The following is a 21,595-nucleotide window of genomic DNA, read 5'->3' as shown; positions in this document are numbered from 1 at the left end:
TAGCACACTACACGTGCTACAAAAAAAAAAAAAAACCCACTTGAAGTACTCTTTAGAATGGCACTATTTTATTTCTGTTGTTTATTTCATGCCTCCTCAGTGCTTATGGGATACAGTATATGTTCTGAATAAGATCTATAAGGCTTCTATTCTGTGGATCCTGCTTCTTCAAGGCTCATTCGCTGACACTCTCTCCAGCTAATCAAGTAATTGGCATGTCCTCAAATTCAAGGTGCTATTTCACACCTGCTAAACTCAGAGCAAGCCATTCTCCTTGCCTAGAATGCTCACCCCACATTCCTGATTCAGCACAAATTCATTTCTCTTGGCTGACTTCAATGCTCTTGAATATATGAATGAATGAATAATGTAGATACTTAAGACTTTGCTTGGCTTCTGGATTCTAGAAACAATATATCCAAGGAGACAATTTTTTTAAAATGACTTTTCCAAATGCATTTTACTTAGTACTATCTCTGCTTCTCTCTGTCACCCTTCTTGCTTACAGAGAAAATAATTCACTGCAAAGATATATAAAGAAATTGCCAACAGTGCATTTCTGATCATTTAAGGTAGATTCTGCACATTTTCCAAATAAGTATTCTTGTATACAGTCATTGATGTCAAAGGTGAGGTAAAATACAAGCAGGCTTCACTTTATTGTACTTCCCTTTATTTTGCTTCACAGCTATTTCATTTCTTTTTAAATACAAATTGAAGGTCTGTGGCAACCTTGCACTGAGCAAGTCTATCAGAGCCATTTTCCCAACAACCTTTACTCACTTTATGTCTGTGTCATGTTTTGGTAATTTTTGAAACATTTCAAACTTGTCCACTATTGTATTTGTTATGATGATATGTGATCTTTGATGTTATTGTCGCAAAACGATTACAACTTGCTGAAGGCTCGGGTGGTAGTTAGCATCTTTTTAGCAAGAAACTATTTTTTAATTGAGGTATGCGTATTTTTTTAGACCTACTGCTATTGCATCCTCAATAAGCTATGGTATAGTGTTAACATAACTTTCATGTGCTGAGAAACCAAAAACTTCGTGTGATTTGTTTTATTGGGATATTTGCTTTATTGTAGTGGTCTAGAATCCAGTTTGCAGTATCTCCAAGGTACATCCATATTAAAAATAAAAGCATGTGAAAGCTCTTTTGAGCTCTCTAGAGAAAAGTGCTAATTACAAAATATTTTCATGATAAATTTTGTTAATATATAGGAATTCAGCTCAGTAGTGTTGAACTAGGAGAATAAAAAAGTTGTTTCACCTTCCATGAACTAAAAAGGTGTCCCAGTCTTTCTCAGATCAGTCTCAGAGCTGGGTGCTTGAAAGCTTTTTCTCACAGGCAAAATGAAACTCTTGGAAGTGTTTTATAAAGTCCGATGGCTGATTTTCTTTAAAAATAATCAAGTTACACACCAACCCCATTTGGTATTGTCTCTGGATTCTACATTTTATCATTCTGTGGTCAGTGCTAAGGGGGACTAATATTTGCATATCCTAAATCAATAGTATGTTTCCCATAGTGAAAGACACCCTTCTCATCATTTACTATGATCCTTCTGCTGAAATTTTAATCAATATTTAAATGCTTTGATAGAAATGGAATTTCGGGGGCTCATTTTCATCCTTGCTACTATCTGGAGCTTTGGAGTAAGACATTTGCAGCTGAGGTCTGGTGATTACATTTCCCTGTAAGGAAATAAATCAGTTCTCAGACAATATTCTCATATATTGGTTAGGTAAATCTGACAGTTTCTGATAATTTTAAATGCCACGAGATAATAATAATAGTCATGATGGTAAATAAGTTCTAACAGATGGGCAACACTTATTTTGCATAAATAATATTTTGTACCCAAATGTAGTCTATCTGCTTTGTTCCAGGAATCATCTAATTTCCATTCCTTCCAACAACCGCAGGTGATAAAGCATTTTCCCCCCTCACTTTGCTGACAGTGAAACTGGCTCAGAGGCAATGAGTAAGTAACTGGACCAAAGTCCTATGAATGGGAGAGGACAGTGCTGGATGGGGATTACAGCTTTCACCTTCAGAGTCCTTCCAAGACCCACAGCTACATCACATAGTCATTACTACAACAATAACCACAATTACTTCCCGAGCAAAGAACTTTATATACATTGCTTCACTTAACTAAAAGTTCAGAGCAGCAGCAGCAGCAGCACTTGGGAGTTTGTTAGGGAGGCACATTCTTTGTTCCCATCCCAGACATGTTGATTAGAAACTCTGAGGATGGGCCCAGCTACTGGTGGTTTAACAAATTACGTATGGATTTTGCATGACTCTGGGGAACAGACCACCAACCATTCTGCCATGGTGTTGTATGCCTCCTTCCCTTCTTCCTATGTTCCGTGCATCATACTCGGCACTGCACACACAATGAGGGGCTGCAGAGTCAATAAAGGACAATCTTGAGCAAACAGGACTGATAAGTCAACAATGGGAGACAGTGATGGGCAGGGAGACCCTTCATAGCCATGTTCATGTGACATATTTCATTTCTTTGAGCCTCAGTGTCCCCATTAAAACAAGGGAGCTACTATTTACTATATGGAGAGATCAAATGACATGATGTATTCATGGTATTTAGCAGACTGTCTAGTGCATAAAAGATACTTGACACGGGTTTAGAATGGGGGGGGGCTATCTCTCTCACTGAAAGGAAAAGTAAGCTGAGTTTTATCCTACAAAAGAGGAGGGGAAATAACAGACATTAAAATAGCAGAAAAAGCCAAACAATGTCAAATCATGGAATGTTCAGAGACATGTCTGAGTTTTCAAAGGAAGGTTAAGGTCATACAGAAGGTCAGTAAGTCTTAACCCTGGCTGCCCATGAGAATTGCTTTAAGAACTTAGATGAGATTTTGCACAGATTCTGCCTGACATGGACTGGTATGAGGTCAAGACACCAGGATTTTTTAAATGCTCCTGTGCTGTTTCCAATGAGAGGTCAAATCTGAAAGCCAGTGTTTTACAGGACTGAGTCCAGAACACCTGAGTGTCCTCACTGCCTCTGACAGATGTCACTAAACTTTTGGAGCCAATATTTGCATGATGTTTTAAAGTTCTGTGTCCTCCAAAATAATTGTTTCTTGAATATATATACTTCTGAATTCTGCACATGAGAAACCCACTGTCACAAAGTGAGCCAATGATAAGTGTTAAGCAAGGAGAGGGCTTTGCTTTGGCTTACCCGGGGATTCCTCCAGATTCAAGTTTGTTCGCAATGTCCACATCCCAAGACCAGACATCAAACTGCCACTTCCGAAGACCCAACACGCCACACAGCACCGAGCCCGAGTGGATTCCAATCCGCATGTCAACATCGTGCTTCGTCCTTGATCGCACATACCTGATGACATAAGTGAATGAAGAGACAGACGTCAGAGGCCAGAGTGGCCATCTTGGCCTTGGTGGCAGTTTGGGTCTTGCTTACTCCATAAGTTCATTGCTCATTCACGTGCCACCTCTTCCACGAAGACTTCTTGGATTTCCTGATAACTAGAAAGATACCCTTCCTTCTCCAAACTCCACTAATTTTTAATCTGAACTTCTAAGGGTCTTTATCACCTTTCTCCCAAAACCTGGTCATCCTATGTAACTTCTCAGGGAATGACAACCCACTACTGCACAAACCTGTGATAGATTACAGACTCTGCACTTCATTGAACACTGCATTTCCAACCTAAATATTTTAACTTTTTTTCCATTTCCTTCTCTCCATGCGTTATACTAACATTCTAGTTCAGGTCACTATTAAGCTTCAGTCTGGAGTTCCCTTACAGCTCAAGTTCCACATAGCTATCTACAAGACAAAAGTGACTGTCACTCCATCACTCCTTGTCTAAAACTCTTTCCTGACCTCCCAACCCCTTAGAGCAGTGGTCTCCAGAGTAACTTGCTCACATCCCAGGGCTAAGCCGGGTCAGCTGTTGGGATGTATAGACAATCACACAACTTCCCTCCATAGCTTTTGTTTTTATCTTTACCAGAATTCAATATATGGGTTGATCTTAGGGACTTTACTGTGTCAGACTGTCCTCTGCTTGTAAGTGTCGGGGAGGCATCTTGAAAAGAGAAGATTTCTTCCATCAAGGGCTGCCTCTGGGTATAGCCATCCCTTCCTCATTTTCAGAGTATTTCCAACCACTTCAGTTTAAGAGTTAAAAGACGTCATTTAGGTAGAAAGAAATTCCAACAGTAGAATCTAATACTTTAAAATAGAAGAGCTAGAAAAATCTTCACTGCCAGAAAGAAATCCAATGGTTTGGAGTAATGAAGTAATCCAAAGTTACTTTACTTCAAAATGCTGAAAGGAGGTGTCAAATTTAAATTTGGACTTCCCTGATGGGTACGGTGGGTAAGAATCCGCCTGCCAATGCAGGGGACATGGGTTCGCTCCCTGGTCTGGGAAGATTCCACGTGCGGTGGAGCAACTAAGCCGGAACTACTGAGCCCGAGTTCTAGAGCCCACAAGGCACAATAACTGAAGTCCGCGTGCCTAGAGCCAGTGTTCCACAGCAAGAGAAGCCACCGGTGCCTCTCTTCATCACAATGAGAAGCCTGCCCACTGCGATTAAAGAGTAGTCCCCACTTGCGTCAACTAGAGAAAGCCCATGCCCAGCAACGAAGACCTAGTGCAGCCAAAAATAAGTAAATAAATAAAGATGACTTATCTTTATGGCAGCTTATATGATCAACATTGATCACACAGATAAGCAACAAGGATATATTGTATAGCACATGGAATTATAGCCATTATCCTATAATAACCATTATTGGAGTATAATCTGTAAAAATACTGAATCACTATGCTGTATACCTGAAACTATTATTGAAGGAGGCAACAGACAGAACAGGCTCCATCTTGAGAGCAGGACTCCTTCTTGGACCAGACTGTGGACTTTGAGCTATATGCCCAGTATCTATGGAGAGGACATACCAACTGGAAAATCAGACCCCCAGGATGGAAGAGCCCCAGGACTCGTACCTAGACTCTCCATCGCTTAAAAGAATACCCTAATTATCTGTGTAACCAAATAGAATCATACATTCTATTATGCTTATTGGAGTATGACCACAGGCCTATTGATATTTGTCCACTCTTAACTACCTGGGCTTAAGGCATAGGAATCATGGGTTAACTTTTATTGTATCTTTCTTTTCCTTTGTTCAGACTAGTTTCAGAGAATCTGGGGAGGTGGGTTTGAGCCCATACACTTAAGGTATATAAGGTTTTCATAAAAACTGGTCTGGGTCCTTGGCTAAGAGGAGACTCTGCCTCGGGCCCGCCGGTGTGATAGACTGTACTTCACTATCTGCATTGTCCTTCTGAGTGAGTTTGTTTCCCGGAATGCATGGCTACAACATTATGATATTGTAAATCAACTATACCTCAATAAAAAATAAATTAATGTAAAAAATAAAGATGATTTATCCCTTTTTATTTGACATGAAAGTGAATATTTGGGAAAAAACCCAAACTTTCTTAATTTGTTTATCCAAACTGAAGAGGATGATTTAAGAAGGAATGAGAAAGTAACCGCTTTTCCTGAGAAATTCACGCTCTGAAGAAAGAATTTTGAAAATAGAAGTTTGGAAATGTCACCTTCTCTTTGGGAACCTGACTGTCAAACATGTTACATCAACTATCAAAATTCTCAGAGAGGGAGTTCCTTGGTGGTCCAGTGGTTAGCAGGCTTTCACTGCCGGGGCCCAAGTTTGATCCCTGGTCAGGGAACTAAGATCTTGCAAGCTGGGTAGCGGGGCCAAAAATACTCTCAAAGATGCATATTTACTAATGTCAGGGATAAAAAAGTTTTCCTTTCCCCTTCTAGTTTCTTCAGACTGCTCTAAAAATTAAATTGACGTGAGACAGAGTAACAGTAAAAAATCAAATTTAATTACATACACCCAGGACTGTTGGAGAAGACTCCTGAGAGTCCTTTGGACTGCAAGGAGATCCAACCAGTCCATTCTAAAGGAGATCAGCCCTGGGATTTCTTTGGAAGGAATGATGCTAAAGCTGAAACTCCAATACTTTGGCCACCTCATGAGAAGAGCTGACTCACTGGAAAAGACTCTGATGCTAGGAGGGATTGGGGGCAGGAGGAAAAGGGGACGACAGAGGATGAGATGGCTGGCTGGATGGCATCACCGACTTGGACGTGATTTTGAGTGAACTCACGGAGTTGGTGATGGACAGGGAGGCCTGGCATGCTGCGATTCATGGGGTCGCAAGGAGTCGGACACGACTGAGCGACTGAACTGAACTGAACTGAACTGAGGACCTCCCAAGAAAAATGGCATCCCAAGACAAATTAGAGAACGAAGGCTTCTATGAGGAGAGAAGGGATGAAGAGGAAAAGTTAAAATTTTACATCATCTCCTTCTTCTGCCTCTGTAATTCAGCTTGCCCTTTCCAAAGTCTAGATCACGTAGGCCACGAAGTCTCAGAAAGTGGGGACTTCAGGAATTGGAGTTAATCTCACTCACCCTTTTCCTGCTCTTTGCAATCGCCCAGCCCCTGCAAACCTGCTTAATCATGCCTCTCCAGGTCAGGCATCCCCCTCCCCATCTTTTTAAACCAGCCTATTAACAGCTGGTGTTGCCCACTGTAGTCTGTCTACAGAAACTCTGTGACCTCTTTGTCCGGGGCTCAGAGCATGGAGTGTTACCTCCTTTGGGCCCGCCAGCATAATAAACCTGAGTTCCCGGATTCTCCCTGTGTGGTGCTTGGTTTCTCCAGTACTGGCTTCTTCCACTTGGGAAGGCGAGAGGAGTTTGGGACTTCAAAGGGGAGGAGAGCAATTTACATGAAGATGGGAAAGAAGTGTTTGGTAAACAAACATTTGCCAGGCTTTGCAAAGACAATGGGACACAGAGAGAAGTTTGATCAAATAGGACTTGCTAAGTTTTCCCCAGTTTAACATGTTTAGCTCCTATTCCTTGTAGTATCTCTGAGGCCAGGTCTCTTCCTGGAATGGGGACAATTTAAATTCTTTTAGGCAGTCAAAAGGAGGAGGTAAAATCTCTTCCTGAGCCTTTTGTTTCTTAAAATCCACCTGGCAGAGCTTCCCTGGTGGTACAGTGGATAAGAATCCCCCAGCCAATGTACGGGACATGGGTTCGATCCCTGGTTCGGGAAGATTCCACGTGCCACAGAGCAACTAAGCCCGTGTACTACAGCTACTGAGCCTGCACTGTAGTGTCTGTGCTTTGCAACAAGAGAAGTCATGGCAATGAGAAGCCTGTGCACCACAATGAAGTTTAGACCCTGCTCACCACAACCAGAGAAAATCTGTGCTTAGCAATGAAGACCTAGCACAGTAAGAAAAAAAAAAAAAGCCCAAAACAAAAACAACAAAAATAACAGCCTAAAATAGTCTTCATGCCAAACAGACACATTTTGCATTTTGGGGTGGCAAATTTTGCTCCCTTATGGTAATCTATTTTAAAATTTTCCAAGTACAGAATTATGGTAGACTTTGAACCCGTTTGTTAAAAAATATAAAAAACCTATTGCCTTATAATGAGTTTGTATGAATAACTCACAAACATCAGAGAAAAAAAGTAAGGTTGGGAACTTCCCTGGTGGTCTTGTGGCTACAACTCCATGCTGCCAATGCAGGGGACCTGGGTTTGGGCCCTGGTCAGGGAACTATATCCTACATGCCACTACTAAGACCTGCATGCTGCAACTAAGACCCAGAGCAGCCAAATAAGTAAATATTTTTCAAAAAGGAAAATGTATGGAAAACCTTGTATAAGGCTTTGTCACAAATGACTTAGAAAACACAACCGAGGGTGCAAATACACCTCCAGGATCTGCCTATCTTTATAAGATGTATATTTCTCTCTGATGGAGCCAAACACAGAAATAAACTGAATTTGAAACCCAACCCTTGCATTTCTATATCATAAACTATTAAGATGGAAAAAAATCAGTTATGTTCAAACCCACTGCTCTCACCAAAAAATGATGACAGCTGAAAGATTTTTGCACTATCAGTGAACTTTAAATATTTGAAAGTATTGTTTATTTCACCAGTATCATTTACAATCCATCTCTCATGTGCATTTTATATTATGAGCTTTTAAATGTATGAATATAATGATAGAATGGACAATAATACAATTTCTAGATTATTATGATCACTTTTGATAGAGATAGGGGATCAAAATATTCAGAAATCACTGGCCTGTGAGATAGAATGGAAAATTCCTGGCCTGGCACATAAAATCCTCCATGAGCTACGTGCATCTCAATTATCAGCCTCATTTCTCAAGCATACATCAGACTCCAGACGTCCAAACTGCAAAGTCACTGCCTGAAGCCTGGGCCCTCCTCTCCCAGTCTGGAATGTCCATCCCCTCCCTTCAGGTGACGTCTGGATTACGTGCTTTCCCCAGTGTTTGTACTGCATCCCATGTGAACAATAACTGGGATGCTGTATTGTAATCATCTCTTCCCTCTGCTAAGTCACTTCAGTCGTGTCTGACTCTGTGCGACCCCAGAGACGGCAGCCCACCAGGCTCCCCCATCCCTGGGATCCTCCAGGCAAGAACACTGGAGTGGGTTGCCATTTCCTTCTCCAATGCATGAAAGTGAAAAGTGAAAGTGAAGTCGCTCAGTCATATCCAACTCAGCGACCCCATGGACTGCAGCCTACAAGGCTCCTCCATCCATGGGATTTTCCAGGCAAGAGTACTGGAGTGGGGTGCCATTGCCTTCTCTGTCTCTTCCCTCTACTGGATTCTAAACATTGGTGGTATAGACTTTGCATGGTTCAATTGCCACCCACCCCTCTTAACATGGTACTGGGTTTGGAACGTGGATGTTTACTAGATGGAAAAATGGATGGGTGAATGGATGGGTATCCATACTCACTATTCATGTTCTCACATTTCTTTCTCTTTTTTAAAATTTCCTGACGAGGGATCAAACCCACGCCCCCTGCAGTAGAAGCAATAAGTCTTAACCATTGGACAGTCAGGGCAGTCCCCATGTTTCACATTTCTACATATAAACTTCTTGAAGGCAGTATAATTCTTGAATATATTCTGTATATTCAGTATATTCTGAATTCAGTATATTCTGTCTGAATAATTCTTGTATCTCACACAGCCTGGAGCATCATGCCTCACATATAGTTTTTTTTTTTTTAAAGAATAAATGAATGAGTCTATATACAAGCTGTATTCTCTGTTCTTAACAAGTTTGGCTAAGACAGTAAAGAATCTGCTTGCAATGTGGGAGACTTGGGTTCAGTCCTTGGGTTGAGAAGATCCCTTGGAGAACAGAATAGCTACCCACTTGAGTATTCTGGCCTGGAGAATTCCATGGACAGAGGAGCCTGGCAGGCTACAGTCCATGGGGCTGCAAAGAGTCGGATACGACTGAGTGAACTTCACTTTACTTCACTTCAACAAGTGATAAGATAATACACTTATTTAAACAAGAGAGTAAAGTGGAAGTGGGTTGAGAATATAGAAATAAATTAGATGTTAAGAAGGCAGCCATAGACATTAGAGAGAATGCTTGTAGCTAAAGGATGAGACAAGTTTTATTCCTGGTGAGGACTCTAGTTTCTGGGCCATCGTTTTAACTTTAACTTTTAAGTTAAAAACTGCATGTGTATACATATATACACACAGCCTTCATCCACTGATAATGAAAACATTTGAGGCCATTTGAAAAACTCAATAAAGCAAGAGGACAAGCAGCATCTAGCACTTAGGAGGAGCGTTTCAGCTTCTGATGCTTTCTCAATGAGTTTCTGCGAGATGCGTCAGTGGGGGAGGTCTTTGGTGTGGTCTACCATGTCTTATACACCACAATATTCAAACACATATTAGGACTGTGCTTTCCTGCATATTTCATGTTATTTTTAGCCAATATAACGTGAGCAGAGGGACTTCTCTGGTGGTCCAGCAGTTAAGACCCAGAGCTGCAGTGCAGGGAGCATCGGTTGGATCCCTGGTTGAAGAATCAAGATCCCACATGCCTTGCCGCGAGGCCAAGAAAATACATATTTGGGGGGCAGAAGCTTTAAAAGACTGATCAACCACATTTTCTCTCTGTTCCCACCATCAATCAAGGACGCCTGGTGATGAAGCCTTCTTAACTAGGGTTCTTGAATAGTGGTTCCCTGCCATTGCCTCAGCCAGTTCACAATGGACAGAAAATGTGAATGAAAAGTGAATCTTTGTTGAGTTAAGCCATTGAGCTTTGGGGGGATGTCTGTCATGTCAGCCTACTTGGCACTATTGTGAAGGGTACAGTCATCACCTCCAATCTGCATCCTCCTCGTGATATGAGCATCACTGTAGTGGAGGGAGTAATATAGACGCTGGTGTCAGACTACCTGAGTTTACGTCTTGCTCTGCCCCTTACTAGCTGCACTATCTTAGGCAAGTTACCCAACGTCTACCTAAAATGGGAATGATAGTAGCATTGTCAGAATTAATTGAATAAACATACATAGAGAGCTGAGAAGAGTGTCTGGAACATACTACAGACAACTTGGATGCTTATCACATTTGAAGGAACTGTTGTTGTTAAGTCACTGAATTCTTTGCGACCCCATAAACTGTAGCCCACCAGGCTCCTCTGCCCATGGGATTTCTCAGGTAAGAATACTGAAGTGCATTGCCATTTCTTCCTCCAGGGGATCTTCCTGAGCCAGGAATCGAACCCGTGTCCCCTGCATTGACAGGTGGATTCTTTACCACTGAGCCACCTGGGAAGCCCATGAGGAACTACAGGAAAGTAGAAGGATTTTCTTGTGGCCACACAGCTGAAAAGCAGGATTCTAAGACTAAACTGGGGCTGTTGTTTTTTAAACCTCATGCACTTCACAATGTAGATACTGTATGTGTTATGTGAGTCTGGGCAAATAGCTAGATCCAACCCAGAGTTTCAACGGTCATAAAATAAAACTCTAGCTGATTGTTTCACTTACAGAGCCTCTGTGAGCCCCAGAGGAGATAATGGATGTTAAAGCACTTTGCCAACTAATTGTGAGGGTCTATTAAACAGCACTCTGTGCTAATGCCACTGGGCAATTAACATTATCCAGGGAATGCACTGGAACATCTTAATGAAAAGACATTTAGATTTTTTATTTTCTTCTACAAAACAAAAATCATAAGAAGACAAACATGGTTGCTACACTGCGTTTTCTTTTTGTTGTGTCTGGGATTTGACTTAATAAAAGATAACAATGAAATTATGGCAAAGTAATGAATAATTTACAGACAGTGATCCTCTTTAGAAAGGCTGCCCAGGGGTTGCATAGAACTACAAACACATACCATGTGTTTCAAGCCCAGTTCTTAAAGGGGTGCTCTGTGTATTCTTGAAATTAAAATGGATAGAATTCTGCTCTGAATTACAAATCCTGTTTAATTTTTCCAAAATAAAACCACACAGATGCTTTGCTGTGCTTCATCACCGCAAATAAAGAAAAAAATGCCTATAGATTGCTCACCTTATAAACATGTTACCATAAACTCTGAGCTTCTGGAGGGCAGGGAACCACCTTTCATTTCCACACGCCCAGTACTTAGCACATAGGTATGCTGTGTGCTCAGACGCTCAGTCGTGTCCGACTCTTTGAGACCCCATGGACTGTAGCCCACCAGGGCTACAGCCCTCTGTCCATGAGCTTCTCCAGAAAAGAATACTGGAGTGGGCTGCCGTTTCCTCCTGCAGGGATCTTCTCGACCAAGGGACTGAAACCGTGTCTCATGTCTCCTACATCGGTAGGCAGATTCTTAACCACTAGCACATAGTGCCCAGATGTACTTATTGAATTCATGGACAAAACCTTTCTTTCTCTGTAGCATTTGGCTGCTTCTTAGAGTCCCAGGGGAACTATGGAGGTGCCTTTGGGCCTGCCAGTTGGAGAGTGGGGAGAATCTCCACATCTTCCCCCTTCAATTCAAGTAGCTTTGCTCTCATGTGTTTTCATGTAGGGCTTCTATCTAAGATTTCTTTGAAATGAAGACTCCACTTCATAGTTATTACAATTGTTTTTGTAGCTCTAGAGCAAGCGGGGGTACCCATAATGCAACAGTTAACCAGCAAAAGGCGATGATGTTGTTTCCTGTAACTGAACGGTTAAAGAGTGCTTGGTGTATGGTAAAAGATGGAGAACCTTAGAAATGTTCTTTCAGTTGAAATGCTGGGAAAAAAAGGAAGAGCATGGGAGTTAGTTATGGAAGCCAATTACAGCCACTGGGCCGGGTGTTCTGCGCAAGTGTCAAGGTTTATATTTACAATAACTCTGTGTACCATTACCAGTGCCATTTTACAACCGAGGAAACTGAGTTCCAATAAGTTCCTTTCTTTGGTCACACATACAGCAGTGGAATAGCTGGAATTTCTCCCCAGGGGTGCGAGTCTAAATCCAGGGGTCCACCTCTACTGCCTGGAATGGTTTACTTTGAGAAAGAAGCCATCCTCAACGGTCCATGAACCACTGGGGTTTAATCTGGCTCTGTCCAATAGAGGGACGACACAGTCTCTGCTGATTAATTCCCAAAGTCAGCAGACCTATGACAAGCTCCCTTCTGTAGATTTCTGAGTTCATGGAAGGTAGCACAGGAGTCACTCGCTGTCAGGGTGGGGGCTGTCAGCACGCTGGGCGTGGAGCCTGACTTTGCCTTCAACCATGATCTATTCCACAGCCTTTACTGGGCGCTGGAGTCAGCTTGCCTTATAAAACTTGCAGCTCATCTGCTTCTAAAAAGTTGAAAAACTACCGTGTCTTATCCTAGCATGGACGTTGCAGTCTCATAAAATACTTCATATGATGTCCACAACAGTTCTGATAGGTAGATACCTATCAGGATTACAAACTTCCATTTTAGAGATGAGGAAACTGAGGCTCCAAGAGAGTTAAAACATATTCAATATCTCTTCTGTGTTGACCTCATGTTCTGTGTTGACTTCATGATCTCCCTTCATTCTCATGACCACCCGATAACTACATATCCTATCCATTTATCTCATTCATTCATCCAACAAGCATTTCTTGAAGACCTCGGCAGATATAAGCAGGGAATCAAATAGACAAAGCAGAAAATCTGTTCCTGTCTTTATCGAACTTGAATTAGGATGTTTTCCCCCCATTTTGCAGCTAAGAAGCCTGGCATGGAGAGAGGTTAAGTCTCTTGCTCAAGGTTAGGAAGTGATAGGTCCTGATTGGCCCTCAGAACACCAAACTGCAGGCTGAGAGCTCCATGGACACCTGGCCGCTGCTTGTAGTCCATTCAATGTCACCCTCCTGCTTTTGGGAGTGGGAAGGTTCCTGGTCAAAAACAGTGTGAACCCCATGAGAGAAAAGCAAGAGAAAGGATCCAGCCACTCATTTCCCACACTGAGCTGTATGTCTTTCTCTCTCTGTAAAAATAGATATAAAAAACTAAGGTTGCCCTAAATGATGAGTGTGTACACGTGTGTGTGTGTGTATGTACTCTACAATGCATATTTCTTTAAACTCACAAGCACTTTTCTATGCCATTGAATACTAACACAAACCATGGCAACTAACGGTTCCTCATTTCCCTGTTTTGTAATATGCAAACATTTATCTAACAATTTCCCTGCCTTTGGACATTTAGGGATTCAGATGAATATGCCTCAGGGTCTTTGCCCTGCCACTAACAGGCTGTGCGTCATTGACAGGAAGTTATTTATCCAATCAGAGTGCTATTTTCCTCCTCTGACAACTGAGGAAAGAGACAGTAGCTTCTTCACCTCACAGGGCTGTGGTCACTATTAGGCGAGGTGAGTCAGGAAGGTTATTTAGTATGGTGTCTGGCACATGGTAAGCATTCAATCAATATTAGCTTAATGAACTATTGCTACTGGATAGATTTGATCTTTACCACTGTAAATAATTTTGTGAAAAGAACCCTTGCTCATGCATTACAGACAACTCTGTTGCATTTTAAAGAGAACTACAGCTTTGTGGATGCTGTAGTCAATGACTTTTCAGATCAAGGTAAGAAAGGGGTTTGGAAAGGAAAGAAAGATTTATATATAAAGAGAGAGACAAGGGAGAAAGGGAGAGATAGAAAGAGTAAAAAAGAAATTCAAGAGGGAGAAAGGAGAAGGAAGAGATGCCCAGAGGCATGCATTAGGCTTGGGCACTCCTGCCTCTTAAGGGAAGAAAAACAAATCCTGATTTTCATTCCTCATCCTGCCATGCTGCTTGGCAGGACACCCCCACCACAAGGATTAAGACCTTTGCTCCAGTTAACCGTTGGGGACAAGCCAGTTTCTGCTTGGCATTCTGGTGTCATTCCATGTCTTTTTAGCAACTGCAATGAAAAGATCAGGCTCTGCAGTTTTCATTAAGTTTCATCAAGGGAGCCTTTGCAGACCGTTAATAAAGATATTGCATATTACAGAGCCCACCTTCGGCTCTAGCGTCTTATAAGCTATGAACCCTCCCCAGAAATAGAGCCAGGGTGTGTGAAGAAGTGCCACCTGGAACCACTTTTCAATCTATTTAATGGAACTATTATCTAAGCTTATTTTAATTAATTTAATTTTATGAACAGACATCCATGAGATGCTATTAAATGCTTCATTAGAAATAAAGCTACATTCAATCATCTTTTTTTTTTTTTTTTTTGCCATTCACCCAACTAATATCATGTTTCTAAAATCAACTATTTTTCTAATGGAATACATTTACTAAGAGGTTTGATGAAGGCTTACAATCCTGTGATTGTCAGAGGTTTACTGACTTCTCTTCCCACTCAGTGTCAGTTCTGATAATTTATTAAGGATGTATGTGAGACTTCCTAGGCTACCCTTCGACCCTTTGGGTGTCAATAGCAGATTGCAGTCATCAGAAAGAACTCCAGAAATCTAGAGAAGAGATTAATCATGCTGTCATGGTTAAGACCAATGGTTTTGAGGGCAGATGGTTCTAGACTGGTGCCCTTGTTCAGCTACTGACCAGCTCTGTGGTTGTGGGCAACTACATGAGCCCTATAAGCTCGTTTCCTCAGGGTAAAGTAGGAGCCTAATTCCAGAGGTGAGTCAGGATGCAACCACACAGTTGTATGGTTGTTTATGGTAGACATAAACCACAGTTGTTTATGGTTAACATCCACTCTGATGGACTTCCCTGGCCGATTCTGATTAGTCCACATTGTAGCCATACTAGTGAGGCAGTCAATTCCTAGGCAGGTTGATAGGAAGTCCAGGGTCTCTGAGGAGGAGAGGTGGTTGTGGGGTGGGGTGGGGGTGCGGGGAGGGGGGGTCTGGGACTCTCAAGGAGGAGATAGGGGTCTGGAATTCTCAAGGAGGTGGAAAAGACAAATGCCCTTTTCCCCCTACATTCCTTAGTATTAGTCACCTAGGGCTTCCCTTATAGCTCAGTTGGTAAAGAATCTGCCTGCAGTACTGGAGACCCAGGTTCAGTTCCTGGGCTGGGAAGATCCCCTGGAGAAGGAAATGGCCACCTACTCCAGAATTCACACCTGGAGAACCCCATGGACAGAGGAGGCTGGCAGGTTATAGTCCATGGGGTCGCAAGAGTTGGACATGACTTAGCGACTAAACTACTACTACTACTACTAGTCACCTAAGACGTTTCTCTCTTTAAGCCTGAACTGATGATTACACTACAAACAACTCAGCTTAAACTCCTTACCAAGGGTTATATGGGGACTTCCCTGGTGGCTCAGATGGTAAAGCGTCTGCCTACAGTGCAGGAGATTCAGGTTCAATCCCTGGGTTGGGAAGATCTCCTGGAGAAGGAAATGGAAACCCACTCCAGTATTCTTGCCTGGAAAATCCCATGGGCGGTGGAACCTGGTGTGCTATAGTCCATGGCGTCGCAAAGAGTCAGACACGACTGAGCAACATCACTTCACTTTCAAGGATTATATAACAACAATGTATCCTGCTTGAGGACAGTTTCTCCTTCCTGCAAACCTTCTGACTAATCCTGATATCTTAGAATGTATATTATGAGAGTCCATCTGGTAAAATGTTTCTATTGGTAAGTTCTAAAAGACGCTTACTCCTTGGAAGGAAAGTTATGACCAACCTAGATAGCATATTGAAAAGCAGAGATAGTTTGCCAACAAAGGTCCATCTAGTCAAGGCTATGGTTTTTCCAGTGGTCATGCATGGATGTGAGAGTTGGACTGTGAAGAAGGCTGAGCACCAAAGAATTGATGTTTTTGAACCGTGGTGTTGGAGAAGACTCTTGAGAGTCCCTTGGACTGCAAGGAGATCCAACTAGTCCATCCTAAAGGAGATCAGTCCTGGGTGTTCATTGGAAGGACTGATGCTGAGGCTGAAACCCCAATACTTTGGCCACCTGATGCGAAGAGCTGACTCATTGGAAAAGACCCTGATGCTGGGAGGGATTGGGGCAGGAGGAGAAGGGGACGACAAAGGATGAGATGGCTGGATGGCATCACCAACTCGATGCACATGAGTTTGGGTGAACTCCGGGGGTTGGTGATGGACAGAGAGGCCTGGCATACTGCAATTCATGGGGTTGGAAAGAGTCAGAAACAACTGAGCAACTGAACTGAATCCTGTTATCTTAAAATGTAAATTGTGGGAGTGGGTCTGGTAAAACTTTCACAACCTTGAGACATTCTTTTGATTTATTGTAATAACTAATTTAAAAAGTATATAATTCCCTTGCTAGACTAGTGAGGGGGGCACTCTCCGCTCCCCCTTCTGATGTCTGTGTCAGAAGCTTTCTCTGTCCCTTTTTATACTTTAATAAAACTCTGCATCACAAAAGCTCTTGAGTGATCAAGCCTGATCCCTGGTTCCGAAGCTAAATCTTCTTCAGAGATCATAGTATCACTAGTTGTTCAATATTTTGCTCTCAGCCCTGCCTAACTCCTAGAACTGCTATATGGACTAAATGAGTGAAGACATGTACAACACTTAGTTCATGGCATAGAGTAGGTGTTCATTAAACCTTATTGTTATTATTATTTTATTAGACTGGAAGACCTAAAAAAATGAATAGATTTCTGTAACTTAACTGAGTCCAATTTTCCAGTGTCCAAACTCAGCCCTGATTATAAGATTCTATTAAAAAAACACATTTTCTGGTGATAAATGCATGCTATGTATTTAAATTTTCAAAAGAACACTCTGAGTTAGGGCTCTTATGATTCCCATTTCACAGAAGAGGTCATGTAGGCTTTGAGAAGTAAAGAAGCAGGAACCATATTACGTCTTCTGACTGCAGTTCAGGATGAAGTGTGTTCCCTAGAAGTCATCTCATGGTGCCATAGTCACTCTTCCAGGGAACCATTGCTGTGATCACATCCAGCAACAAACTCTAATAAGGTGGTGTGTGCATGCTTAGTCACTTAAATGTGCCTGACTCTTTGTGACCCCTTGGACTGCAGCCCGCCAGGCTCCTCTGCCCATGGGGATTCTCCAGGCAAGAATACTGGAGTGGGTTACCATGCCCTTCTCCAGGGGATCTTTCCAACCCAGGATCGAACTCAAGCCTCCCGCATTGCTGGCAGATTCTTTACCATCTGAGCCACCAGGGAAGCCTAGACCCCTGTCCAAATGCTTACAGTATTATCAATCAACAAGGGACGTTTACTATAATGATAAAATTTGATTTAAACTTTTAGGTCACATATGGTGTCTTGAGGGACTCTTGGGGTCTCAGCTTTGGAGGATTATAACCCTTTCCTATTTCACTACTGCTCTATTTAAGGTCTTTACTCCTCTTTCCTGTACTGTTATAAAAATATCTCCCAACCAGTTTCCTTCCCCTTGGCCTCTGTTTTCTCTCATCCAGAGCCAACTGGAGAGAGTTACCCATCTCCATGGTTACCCTCCTCAAGCGCCGATCGGAACATGACACTTCCCCACTTCAAGTGTCAGAGACTTCCCATTGCCTGCGGGATAAAACCTGGTGTATCTCGAAAGGTCACCAACTATCTGTGCACTAACTCCACAGACTGAATTTAGAATTATAGTGACCAGGGAGCCTGCTTCAAATCCTTCACACACACACACACACACACATATGCACAAACATACCCATGAACACACATGTATAGACACAGAAGTGCACACATACTCATGCATATTTGCATATCTCACCAAGACACATGCGCACATACACACCATACGTATACACATACATACACATATATACACGCCACATATGCATACACAGCACACATGTATATGTATACAATACACATGAAAGAAAGTGAAGTTGCTCAGTCGTGTCTGACTCTTTGCAACCCATGGACTGTAGTCTACCAGGCTCCTGCGTCCATGGAATTTTCCAGTCAAGAATACTGGAGTGGGTTGCATACATAAGCATATATACACGTGCACACAGATACGCACATATGTGGTTTCTGTCATTCTTAACCACCAGGGTAACCTTCTTCATAGCCTTGGGGTTTTTAAAGGTACTTGAAATTTATTTGGCTGCACTGGGTCTTAGTGGTGCCACCCAGGCTTAGTTGCCCCAAGGCATGTGGTATCTTCCCATACCAGGGATCAAACCCACATCCCATGAGTTGCAAGATGGATTTTTTACCACTGGGCCACCAGGGAAGACCCATGACTTTGGTTTTAGGAAAAAAACTCTGGATCTCAGTGAAAAAGACCACTGTGGAGATAACATAGATGGGGAAACCGTTCCTTTACAGTTTTACTTCTGACAGTCTTGACTCTGTTTCCTTGAGAAGCCTTCTGGTGTTCTGAGTAGCAGCTCATCCCACCTTTCCAGATTCCATCTCTCTGTTCCCACTAGTGTGTGATAGAAGGAGAATCCCTATAACATATTTGTAGTGATCAGTGAATAAAGGCCCAGGGCCATTTTGAGTGTTGGTTTGCCATTTGTGCAGGAGTTATAAATCTCACCCAAGCATGGACACGACTGAAGCTGCTGGGTGGTCCAGATGCCATCTCACCATCAGAGCACCAGCTCCTCATTGTCAGTCCGTACTCTGGGGACTGGTGTTGGGATTCTGACTCCTTGAGGAAATGTCAAAAAGGGGGACAAAGAGAAACCCTGACAAAGCAGGGGCAGTACCTCAATAGGGATCCATCTCTGATGACAAATGTACAGGGTGGCCATCAAGCCTGGGGATATCAGTCAATAAATGGCTTATCAACATTACAACATATTCAAATAATGTTAAGTATGGTTCCAGACTTGACGGCTTCTTTGGAATTTTCCAGTTGGAACAAGTGCCTTTGGGCTGAATACAAAGTTGCATTGTGTCTAAGTGGTGCTTGGTTAAGATTTTTGACTTTTTGGTAAAACTATAGAACTGGAATTTTCTTATCCACACATGGAGGTGTAAATATTGTCTACTGGTCATCCCTCAGAGTGCAATACTTGACAGGAGTGGAAACTCTACAAGTCTGAGCCAATTGCAACTCACGTTTGCCTACTTCTAGAGCTTGTGTTTATTTCTCTGCACCATGCTTTGTTGGTAACCGGAAGAATTCATGCTGGACCTCAAGTCACCTACATTATAATCAAGGAGTTGTTTGAGCATTAATAGACTCTGACTCATGCAGTTAAAAAACATCCTCCTGAATTGTCTTGTTCTAAAGGAAGTAAAAGCTGTACTTAATAAACTAACAAGAGAAAGTCCTTGAATCACTTCAACTCCTCCAAATCTCAGTGTCCCACTCCAAAGCTTCAGAAAGGACACTTTAAATTGGTTTAAATGGTCAGGAGGGATAAGATCCTCTCCAGAAAGATAAATGGTAATGTTCTGAGAATCTTAAAGCATTTTGACAATAAATGTTCATTTCTTCTGCAATGTCATCTCTGCAGCATATCTTCTGCTGAAGTTCAAGTTAGAAACTCCTATAGAAAGTCTGTGAATGAATGGGTAAAGGGAATATTCTTTCTTTCTTTTTTTCCTTCCTTCTCTCTCCTTTCTTTCCTTTCATCCTTCCTTCCTTTCTCCCTTTCTCTCTCTCTCCACACAGACACAGACACACACACACAGAAACACTGGAATATTATTCAGGTTTAAAAATGAAGAAAATCTTGCCATTTGCAATAACATGGATGAATGTGGAGGGTATTATACTTGGTGAAATAAGCCAGAAAGAGAAAGATAAGTCCATTTATATGTGGACAGTTTTTTATTTTTATTTTTTTATTTTAAAGCTGTACCAATAGGCACAGAATAGAAAGGTACCTGTCAGGAGTTAGGGATGAGGTAGAGAACAGGGTAAATGTTGGCCAAAGGGTAAAAATATTCATTATAAGATGAATAGGTTCTGAGGTTCTAATGTAAACATGATGACTATAGTTAACAATACTTATTGTATATTTGAAATTCACTGAGAGTAGGTCTTAAGCATTCTCATAAAAAGATTACTATGTGAAGTGATGGCTGTGTTCATTAACTTGATTGTGATCATCATTTAAAAATGTTTAAGTAGGGTCTTTCCTGGCGCTCCAGTAGTTGCAAGTCTGCCTGCCAGTGCAGGGTACATGGGTTAGATCCCTGGTTTGGGAACCAAGATCCCACATGCATTGGAGCAACTACCCTGTGTGCCATGACTACTGTAGCTTGCGTGCTCTACAGCCTATCCTCATCAACAGGAGAAGCCGCCACAATGAGAAGCCAGCGCACAAAAGCCGGAGAAAGCCTACGCGCAGCGGTGAAGAGCCCACGAGCCTTAACAAAGACTCAGTGGCTCTTAATTTTATTGATCAATTTAATCTTAACACAAATTTAGAGAAAGAGAGAAAGACAGAAAGTCAGTGGAAGGTTTTGCTACTTAAACTTGATTTTGATAAGTCATGGTTGATAAGTTACAAACTTGCAGAGGCCTCAGAGCTGGTCTAGTCCAACTTTCTCATTTCAGACAACCAATCCAAGGAACATCTCTATTGAGCAGCCATAGACAAGAGAAGGACCCCGGAGTGGCCCATTCATCACTGTATTTCCGCGGCTTAGCACAGTATCTGACACATGGTAGAACTGAACAAATTATTTGTTGACTGACCTACTAATTGACTGACAGAGTAGAGTTCACAGACCTCATCATCTGCAGAGCTTGTATGAAACACCGGGTCTTCTGGGTTTGGGCCCACTGACTCCCTTGAAACTAGTCAACACATGATCACGATTCAACCTAGTTTTCAGGGTGAGACTCTCAAGCATCTGGATTAACAGCTGAGAAGCATCTGTAGCCTTTCCCATCTATGAAAGGCTGATCAAAGGGAACTCTGGTGGGAAGTGGTGGACTCCTTTCTCTATCCCTCTTGGAAGAAACGTCTGTATCTCTGTAGAAGGGGAGGTAATAGCAGAGTGGACATCTCCAGTCTCTCTCCATCAGCCTACCCGGTCTAAAGGTTCATGAGGGTGGGGTTTTTCATTATATATGCGTGTGTGCTAAACTGCTTCAGTTGTGTTCAACTCTTTGCGATCCTTTGGATTGTAGACCACCAGGCTCCTCTGTCCATGGGATTATTCAGGTAAGAATACCGGCATGGGCTTCCATTTCCTCCTCCAGGAGATCTTCACCCAGGACCAAACCCGCATCTCC

General features: G+C 42.3%; 1 protein-coding gene across 1 annotated transcript in view; it reads right to left on the bottom strand.

The window, feature by feature from the left end:
- The window catches only part of ADCY8 (adenylate cyclase 8), a 233,176-nt gene that overhangs the window by 107,854 nt on the left and 103,727 nt on the right, over positions 1-21,595 (bottom strand). Inside the window, exon 6 of the mRNA XM_068983599.1 lies at positions 3,224-3,382. Coding sequence (XP_068839700.1) covers positions 3,224-3,382 — 159 coding nt within the window. The remainder of the gene's footprint in view (positions 1-3,223; positions 3,383-21,595) is intronic.

Source organism: Capricornis sumatraensis, chromosome 11 (assembly GCF_032405125.1).
Source record: "Capricornis sumatraensis isolate serow.1 chromosome 11, serow.2, whole genome shotgun sequence".
Classification (NCBI taxonomy): domain Eukaryota; kingdom Metazoa; phylum Chordata; class Mammalia; order Artiodactyla; family Bovidae; genus Capricornis; species Capricornis sumatraensis.
The sequence above is the reverse complement of the archived record's forward strand: the minus strand, read 5'-3'. Positions and strand labels throughout refer to the sequence as shown.